At 50.1% G+C, this 9,802-nt stretch overlaps 1 protein-coding gene across 1 annotated transcript; it reads right to left on the bottom strand.

Moving 5' to 3' along the window:
- Nucleotides 1–2,364: 2,364 nt before the first annotated feature.
- Nucleotides 2,365–9,490, bottom strand: RGS4 (regulator of G protein signaling 4). Its single transcript, XM_065409487.1, is given in 6 exon segments — nucleotides 2,365–2,616; nucleotides 3,242–3,408; nucleotides 4,920–4,946; nucleotides 4,949–4,977; nucleotides 5,954–6,058; nucleotides 9,447–9,490. Coding segments are annotated over 6 exon segments (624 nt in total).
- Nucleotides 9,491–9,802: the final 312 nt, after the last annotated feature.

Below are 9,802 nucleotides of genomic sequence, written 5' to 3'. Positions count from 1 at the left end.
CTGACTCAGGCTCCTGGGGGTCAGGCTGCAGCTCTCACCTCTCAGGATCCTAGAACCCTGGCTCCAGCCTGAGCCTGAATATTGACTTTGTAGTTAAACAGCCTGGCTCAGCTGGCACAGGCCTGCAGCGGGTGTCTAAATGCAGTGTAGACAGACTCTGACATGACACCTCATAGTGATATTAACAAGCAGCATTGACAACATTAGATACACTAACTCAGATCAAAGAATAGAAAAAGGAGCATTTTCCAGTATTACCTGTGTGCCTCCCCCCCAGCAGCAGATCTCCCCCTCAATGTCTCTGGGCATAGGCCCTGTAGGGGGCTGGGCAATCCAGGACAGCACAGACCCCATTCAAGGGGCTCTCTCTGGGTGTTACACCCAGTGTGCAGATTTAGGAGACTGGGAGGGGAAGATTTCACAAAACTTTTAGCAATGCTTTCGGGTGGTTTGTTCCATGCAGTTGCTGCAGCATCATTCCACAGGGAAGATGGGAAGGGAAACAGGCTGGGTGGCTCCAGTGTCCAGGCTGGCTCAGGGGCCCGAAGTAAACGGGCAGCGGCAGAGAGTTGGTCTGCTTCTCAGAGGCATGGCAGGGGGTAGGTTTGTTAGACTGACAACGTATAATCTGATGGTCACTGTAGAAGGGCTCGGCTGAGGCTCGTCCCTCCGCGGGGCTGTGGGGTATCCCACCACCTTGCACTAGGTCGCTCTGGGCCCAAGCCCTAGGTCAGGGCGGTGCAGCAAACACACAGTCAGGAGCTCAGGCCCTTAAGCAGGGGCTGAGCCAATAGTTCAATATGAGCCCTGGCCCTAGGTCAGGGCGGGGCAGCAAACACACAGTCAGGAGCTCAGGCCAGGGTCGGCTGCCCCCGGGCTACTTCCGGACTCCCCCTCATAAGGTACCTGGGTTTGGCTGGCGTCCTCGGCGGTTTCCAGCACCATCGATTCCTCCGGGTAACTAGCGAAGGGTAGGCGTGGCTCCTCCTCGGGGTTGCTGGCGAGGGGTAGGCGCGGCTCTTCCTCGGGGTAGCAGGCGAGGGGTAGGCTCGGCTGGCCTGGCCAGTCCTTGGGTCGGCTGCAGCCTGCCGGCGTTCCCCAACCCGGAGCTAGGCCACAGGCATCTGGCCTCTCCGGCGGCTGGCTTTCCACTGAGCTTTGCAGCGGGGCTTTTCTACTTCCTGTCCTGCGCCGTCACCTGTGCGGGGCGGGCACAAGACCCACTGGCTCCGCCCACGTTGGTGCTAGGGGAGGCTTGTCCCTCCGCGGGGCTGTGGAGTATCCCACCGCCTCGCTACAGTCACCCTTTAACATAAACTTGGAACTGTTCCTGAATTGACTTGCCAATGATGTAACATCTCCCCATGCCCAGCTGTAAGCAGGTGTGAGCAAACCCCGGTTATCGGTGGGCGCGATCAAACTGGGGATCTCTGGAGCTTAGTGCATGAGTCTCTACCACATGAGCTAAAAGCCAACTAGCTCTTAGCTAAGGCTGTAGAACAGACTCATTTAACTCTCTCGCTAAGTGGTCTGTGTGCCACTAGATGGGACAGAACACCACACCCAGAAGGAGAAACCCTGGATAATCTGGAGACTCTGAAAATGAGGTGAGATAATAAACCAAGGTTCAGCAATGATGCATATTTCTCCCCACACACACACGGTGCCTCAGAAAGGAGCACTGCCAGGGTACAAGCAAACCACAGCCTGCATGGTCCCAAGGCCCATGCAATGGCACAGCCTGGGCATTGTGCCACGTTTTTTCTGTGTCCAACAGGCCTTCTCCTGAGCTGGCTCCTGCCTGCCTGGATGAGTCAGGGAGATGCAGTGTTTCTTGTCTATCTCTTTGCTTACCCTAGAGGTGACACAGGGACCACAGCCATGAGCCTCATGTTGCAGGCATCTAAACATGTCGGGAGTTGGCAACTGCAGGAGAGAGCACAAGGACATGTCCAGGGAGTGTGGTTGTCCCCTCAGACCCCCTTGCTGGGTATACAGGTCACAGGTCACCCACACAGGCATAGGGCCTTGGTAATAAAGCACTGCTGAGCAGGGCCTGCACCAAAGTGCTTTGGGAGCCACATACGTATGCTGGTGACACATGGAAAGAACACAATGCACATCTGATGCTCAAACCCTTAACGTTGCCATTGACTTTGAGTGTCAGGAAACCTGTGTTCAGGGGCTCACATACTGATGTAGATGACACGTTTTGATGCTCAAACTAGTGGTGGTTGGAGTTAGATAGTGGGTACAGGTGAGGACCTTAAGCAGCTCTTGGCAACAGTGTTTCATGCCAAGGAGTGCTTTGCTGTCATGCATCCCCAGAGAGTCCCAGGAGACCTGCCTGCTCCCTGCTCAGAGCTAAGCGTACTGAGAGACCAGAGGGGAGAAGCAGGCTAAGGCAGGAGATGTAGCTCTTTTGTGGTTCTGAGTCCCACAAGTAGTTGCAGGTGGACTGACCAAGTCGAGGTAGAAGCGAGATTTGAGGAAGCAGCGGTAAGAATCCTTCTCCATGAGGATGAAGATTTTTTTCTGAGTCTCGTCGAAGCACGACAGGGTGGGCTTGAGAACATTGTGGCTGGTCACTTCCCATGTGCAGGAATCCAAGTTCACCTGTAGAAGGGAGGGAGAGATTAGTACAGGCTGGTCTGGAAGCAGCCAGGCAAGGAATGGAGAGCCAGGGTTTGCTCCAGATATTTCCCAGCTAGTCTGTTAAATGCACCAAGAGAGGGCTGGGTCTCACTGCAGAATCCACTCAGTCAGCACTCAGTGGAAGTAAAGGGGGGCTGCTTGGACCTCAGTGGGATCTCCGGCTACAAATAGGATTATTTGCATGAGTGGATCCCCAAGTCTGGGGTCAGGAAGGGGTACTTTCCCTTCTCTGGGACAGTGAACAAGGATCATCCACTAGGGGTGGGGTGGCATGTCCCTGGGATAGATTCTTTCAGTTGCATGGAACGCGCATAGGGAACCTCCCTTCATCTGGTCCTCTACTCCTTGTTTTGGCATTTGGAGTGCATAAGGATGGGGACTGACCCCTCTGAGAAGAGCTCATTTAAAGCAGTGAAAGTGGCATATTTCAGCTGCACTTTTGACTGGCATTTTGTCCACACAGCAAAGCCCCTCTCCCACCTCTCTGAAGAGCCGGAGCCACATTCTCAGAAGTGCTGTTGTAGGGCCAGCTGCCCACTCTGCTTAGCCCTGAGGCTGAGGGTTCTCCAGAGGGTGCTGCACCTACTTCTCTAGTAGCCTGCACAGAGATGAACTCATTGCAAATCTTCCTGGCCTTGGGGCTAAGGTTGGCTGGCGATTTGGTTTTCTTGTACTCCTTGCAGCTCACCCAGAACTCAATATTCTCCTCGCTGTACTCAGACTTGAGGAAAGCCTGGAAAGCAGCCAGCCCACCTGCAGATGGGATGAAAGCAATAGGAAGCAGGTGAGTCCCCTCGGCCGCTAGCTTCTCTTAGCTGTGTTAGGGTGATCCCAAGTAGCCAATGGGCTGCTGCACAGAAATCCAGAGACAGCAGCTCCTCACTGCAGAGGCTGCATGTTCGGCTTGGCCTTCCTCATGGGATTTCCAGAGCTGGCAATTGGCTGGCAAGGGGAGGCCTCAAGGGGCAGCCAAACAGCATGGCTCCTCAGGCACCAGCTTCCAAGCAGTGATCTTTCCTGGGGCAGCTGACAGGAGCACACAGATAGACCCTATCCCAGCTGACCCCAGGCAGGCCATTAATGCACAGTGTGTGATTCCAGGCCTGGGAACCTTTCTGGTCTGGTGGCACAGAGCCCAGGGGCTGCAGCACAGGGTAAGAGGGGCTCCTACTTGAGCAGCTGGAGATGTGTCCCTCACTGCCTGACCTTCATGTCACCCATGACAAGCTTTACTCTGAGAAAAAACTTCAGGAAGGCCTGGAACTACACAAGTCCTGGCCACATGCCCACAAAAGGCCAACAGGGATGAGTTCTTTGGAACTGGCCCCAGGAAAACAACCAGAGCTGAGCGCTGAGACAAACTTGTGAGGCCAGGAAATGAGATTGTCCAAATTCACTCTGGTTTAACGCAGCTGACTTCAGTGGAATTGTGTCAGGGATGACTTTGGCTCAACATTTGCCTTCTTTCAGGGTGAATAGGAATAGGACAGAAATGTGAGACATGCTGGGGTCAGCAGCAGAGCTGACACTGACCACGGTCTGGGACCAAGGCAGAGCCACTCCCACCAGGTTTGGGAAATTGTGGGTCCCTTGAGTTCCCCACACAGCCTGAGGATGGGATTTCATCTGCTCCCAACTTCCTCAGAGCATGTGCTGCTTTACCAATAAGGGATAGTTCAGTGCGAATACCATGGGCTGTTCTCATAGCCACCAACAGTCCTTGAGTCTGCCTTCTGCCATGTCTACATGCAGTGGAACCTGTCTCCACTCCAGCTCCACTGCCCTCTGTGCCTGTAACCTTTCCCAATGCAGGGGTGGCTCCAGGCACCAGCACACCAAGCGCGTGCCTGAGGCGGCAAGTCACGGGGGGCGGCCTGTCAGTCACCGTGAGGGCGGCAGTCAGGCTGCCTTCGGCGGTATGCCTGCGGGAGGTCCGCTGGTCCCGCGGTTTTGGCGGCAATTCGGCGGCAGGTACGCCGAAGGTGCGGGACCGGCGGATCTCCCACAGGCATGCCACCGAAGGCTGCCTGACTGCCGTGCTTGGGGCGGCAAAATACATAGAGCCGCCCCTGCCCCAATGGCAGTGTCTGGCAGGAGCTAGCTGGATGTGTGTTGCTGGAGGAAGTGAGTGAAAGCATTGAACTCTGAGCCTGCAGTTGTACCATGTGGCACCAGCCTGGGATCACTCATCGTGCCAAATAGTCAACAGTACAGAATATGATCTCTCCCCAGATCCCTCCAGCACAGCAGCCCCATCTACTTACTGTTATGATGTATCAGGTTCTCCAGTCAGCCCATTTCTGGACTTCCTTGTGGCTAACCCTAGGAGGGGACAAAGGGATAGATGGAGTGTGGAGTTAACCTAGGACTTTCACTTAGCCCTCCAGTACATCACCACCAACACTTCTCTGTCCCTAAATGCACTGACCCACTCCATATCACTGGGATGAATGCCCCTCCCATGGCTATTACTGATCTTCTGAGACAGACGGGTTCAGGTAGAGATCTATGGAGAGTCTAGTTCACATGCACAACACATCACACATCACTAGAAGGGGCTGGGGAAATTTCCCCAGAGATGGTCGATATGGACTTGGGTAGAGTTTGGGGTTGTTTGCCTCTCTCAGGAGCACTGAGTAGAGATTGGCCTTTAGGGTTAAGTCAGTGAATCCAAATGGGTGATTTCCTGAGACTGTAGGGGGTACTGTTAATTTGGCTAAAGGCATAAAGAACATAGAATTGACACACCACAATAGGCCAATGGTTCACAGAACCCGGCATGCTGCAACCTTTGTCCTGGGATGTACCATAACCTCCTAGCCCTGCGTGCTGCCCCCTCTGTATCAGGACATGTGTGCTGCCCCCTCTGTCCTGGGACATATCATATCCACCTAGCTCTGTGTGCTGCCCCCTTCTGTCCTGGGACGTATCATAACCACCTAGCCCTGTGTGCAGCCCCCTGCATCCTGGGACTAGGGTTGCCAATTTTGGTTGGATGTATTCCTGGAGATGTAATCACATGACATAATCTTTAATTAAAGATTAATCTTTAATTCCTGGAGAATCCAGGCCAATCCTGGAGGGTTGGCAACCCTACCTGGGATGTACCATCTCCACCTAGCCCTTTGTGCTGCTCCCTTCTGTCCTGGGACATACCATATCCACCTAGCCCAGTGTTCTGCCCGCTGCTGTCCTGCAGCAACACCACCAGGAATGTTAGTGAACTACTGTAATGAAGGAGCAAACTCTCCCTGCCAGCATCAGGCCCTGCCATTCCTGCCTCCGGCTTTTCTCTTACCTCTGGGGTGGAGCCATTTTCTCCTTCTTGCTGTGGGAAGAGCTGTGCTCACATGAACCAGGCTTCTGCAGTAAGAAATCCAGATGATGCTTCATATCTTTTGCACTGGAAGAAAGAAACCAAGAAACCATTGATAAAGGCTATTATTATTAAGAGCAAAAAGGCAGGGTCTTCGTGCAAAATGAAACAGCTTATGGGCAAGGTTCTGTGGCCTGCAATGCACAGGTGGTCAAACTATTTGATCATGATGGTCCCCTTCTGACCTTAAAGTCTATTAGTCTATGAGTTTAGAACTCCTCAGTATTACTGGCCCATTTCAGCTCTGCATGTCCAACCCTGATGCATCACTTGTCAGTGTTCACTTCTTCTGTTTTGGACAAATGGCATTAACATAGGAATTGAAGCAAGTGGGATCTTACATTCAGTGAACTGGACTTTCAACAGTATAACAAATATGATTATTGCAGCTTATAATAAGTTGCTTGATTAGCTGCCTGTTAGGAGATCACTGCAATAGAAGAGGTTTTATTTGTTATTATTTCGTTTGAAATATAAAATGTAGTTATACTCAGAAAAGTATCACAATTATGTAACAAAGGCCCTTTCATCAGCTCTGTGCATATTCAAGGCCACTCTATCTGTTTATTGACAAACCAGGTCTGACACAGTTACTTTTGTGAAAGTAGAATGAATTATATTGTAAAAGTAGAATGGATTAAAGAAATGCTGTATGTTCCTTTAAGCAGGAATGAGGAATGTTGAGATAAAGTTGACAGGAAGAGAAACATTAAGGTATTGAACAATGGGTCCACTTAAGCCGATGGTGGGACATTAACAGGAGATCTGTAAGAGTTAATAAGGAAATAAGATGTGTGTCTAGTCCCAGGTAAACTTATCAGTTCTGCTCCCTTTGTCATCTGGTTAAGTTCGCGCCCTTTTTATCTGTATAAATAAGGTAGTTTGGGCCTTGCATGGCACTCACATTATCTGGGTGTATTAGCAGAGCGCTTTTGCTAATAAACAGAGTGGTCAGACAAATTGTGAGTCCTGAGTCTGACTTTGACACTTTACTTACATGGCTTCTCAGAATCCTACCACATGAGCACTGTGGATACACTAATGAGCTGACCCTCACAACATCCTGTGAGATGGGGAAATGGAGGCACAGAGCTTCTAAATGTCACAAAGGGAATCTGTGGAAAGGCCAGGAAATGAACTCAGAGTTTCTGCATCCTAACAGCAAGGCTGTCCTTCCACTTTGATGAGCCAATTCATTTATAGCAGAGCAAGCTGAGTTCCATCCTGCTTGGAGCCTCATCAAAGGAATCAGCTGATTGCAGAATCTCTGGGCTGAATTTCTGCACTTGCAGTTGACTTCATCACCTCAACACCACTCCAGATTTGGGCTTTTATTATTGAGGTTGATGTGTGCGGCAGAACAAACAGAGCCAGTTTCCTGTCCATCCAAGGCTGAGTGCACTTAGTGACCTTGCACTTTATAAACCAAACAACTGTGAGCTGAGGGTCACTGATCAAATAAACACAATGTTGTTTTTTACAGTCACTTTTTTGATCTGACCACATGCTAAAGGAAATAAAACAGCCAAACAAGTCATGTTAGCAAAACTAAAGGATGGACAATCAAGCAGGCTGACTGAGGAAGATCAAGTGGGGGGGCGCTTGCTCTAAGCAGAGGTGCTGTCACAAACATTGCTCCAGGGGTAATTCTGCAATAGGTTGTCATTATTTGGGTCCACTATATTTTTACTTTCACCATTAGCTCCACTTCAACACAGTGTTTGTCTTTTTGTTCATAAACAGGGTTTCACTCCACAGCAGAGACCTTGCCTGTTTAGACTAATAGTCTTTAAGGTCAGAAGGGACCGTCGTGATCATCTAGTTTGAGCTCCTGCACATTGCAGGCCACAGAACCTCACCCATTCCTGAAATAGACCCTAACTGCTGGCTGTGTTACTGAAGTCCTCAAATCATGGCTTAAAGACTTCAAGTTACAGAGAATCCACTATTTATACTATTTTAAACCTGCAAGTGACCCATGCCCCACTCTGCAGAGGACAGCGAAACCCCCCCAGGTCTCTGCCAATCCAATGTGGGGGGAAATTCCTTCCTGAACCCCAAATATGGTGATCGGTTAGACCCTGAGCATGTGAGCAAGACCCACCAGCCAGACACCTGGGAAAAAATCCTCTGTAGTAACTTAGAGCCCTCCCCATCTAGTGTCCCATCACCAGCAGTTGGTAATATTTGCTGCTAGCAGTCACTAGGCAGTCCCATCAGACAATCCCCTCCATACACTTATCAAGCTCAGTCTTGAAACCAGTTAGGTATTTTGCTCCCACTGCTCCCCTTGGAAGGCTGTTCCAGAACTTCACTCCTCTGATGGGTAGAAACCTTCATCTAATTTCAAGCCTAAACTTGTTGATGGCCAGTTTATATCCATTTGGTTTTGTGTCCACATTGGCACTGAACTAACTTCTCTCCCTCCCTGGTATTGATCCCTCTGCTGTATTGCTTGAACTACAGGAGTAACTAGAGGTGAGAGCTGGCTGTTCTCTTCTTTAGGGACGAGCCCAAAGGGAAGCAGCCCACACGCACTATCCATGGGTCACTCAGCTATCTGAACGATGGGCCAGGGACTCCTGGGTTGAGAAGGCTAAAAATCCAATTACTTTTCTTGCAATTTTTTTTCATTTTTGTCAAAATTTCCTGCCATTTGGGGAGGAGAGGGTTCAATTTAAAGTAAACAAAATATTTGTGGCTTCCAAAACCATTTTCCACACCATTGTCGGTGGCAATTTCCTGTATAGATTAGGATAGAGGGGAGGCCTCAGAAGGATTTGAAGGAGAACAAGGGGCGGGGGCAACATTTCACAGATTCCTCCGTCGCAGATATGCCCCTCCTACAGGGCGGCCTGCAGTGATTGTGGGAGAAAAAGGCAATTGGGCAACAAGGGTGGCACGGCTGAGGCACGAAGGACAGAGTCCACCGTGCGGTAGGATCACAGGTGGGATGGGAGGGTCAGAGCTAGGCTCTGAAGGGCAGGGCAGGGCACATGGTTGTGTTTGCTGAATTGATGAAGGGACTCCAAGGGGTGATATAGTCTGTGCGACGAGCCAGGCAGATGGTCATTTCAGTATGAGAGAAAATATCTCCCCTCTTCTGGGGAACAAGAATTATATAAACCTTGAAAAAAAGGCAGCATAAGGAAGGATAGCAAAGTATATGAATGCAGGGAATTGCTTTGTGCTTATGGCTAGAATGGGTTTAGAATTTACAATACTCAACGAAGAAGCATGATGCAATTCAAGTTCAAGCTAAAGGAAAAGAAAATACTTAAACAATCATCAGTTTTGGAGAGAAATCAAATTAAATTGTACCATTTCTGCCTCAAACCTCACGTAGACAAACAGTGCAATAGATCCATATAGTTCTGGACCATTAGAAATAGCAATGCTCCAAAATGCAACCTACCTTTTTAAGCAAGTGGCTGGCAATGCAGCAAGTCCCTTGCACATTTTGCTTTCAAGATGCAGTTCCCAATTCCAGGAAAAAAACACCAAGAGGCTGCAGTGGGTCCTTTTGCAGAAGTGAGTTAGAATTCTCAGTGCCCTGCTGCCTCCAGCCTGGGTCTCTCATAGCCTCACCCACAGGCCAGCATCATTTTTGCCAGCCAGCCAGCCAACCCAGGCCAGCCAGTCAGAATCCCATTTTTGCCCACACAAGGGAAAAAGAGGAAGAGATTGACATCTGAGCCAGGAAAAAAGGATACTCTGAAAAAAATCTTACCAGAAATTACAGATCCGTGATGTAGAATCTCTATAGGATGG

Source organism: Emys orbicularis, chromosome 8 (assembly GCF_028017835.1).
Source record: "Emys orbicularis isolate rEmyOrb1 chromosome 8, rEmyOrb1.hap1, whole genome shotgun sequence".
Taxonomy (NCBI): Eukaryota; Metazoa; Chordata; order Testudines; family Emydidae; genus Emys; species Emys orbicularis.
Note: the sequence above shows the minus strand (reverse complement) of the source record. Positions and strands in the feature narration are given on the sequence as shown.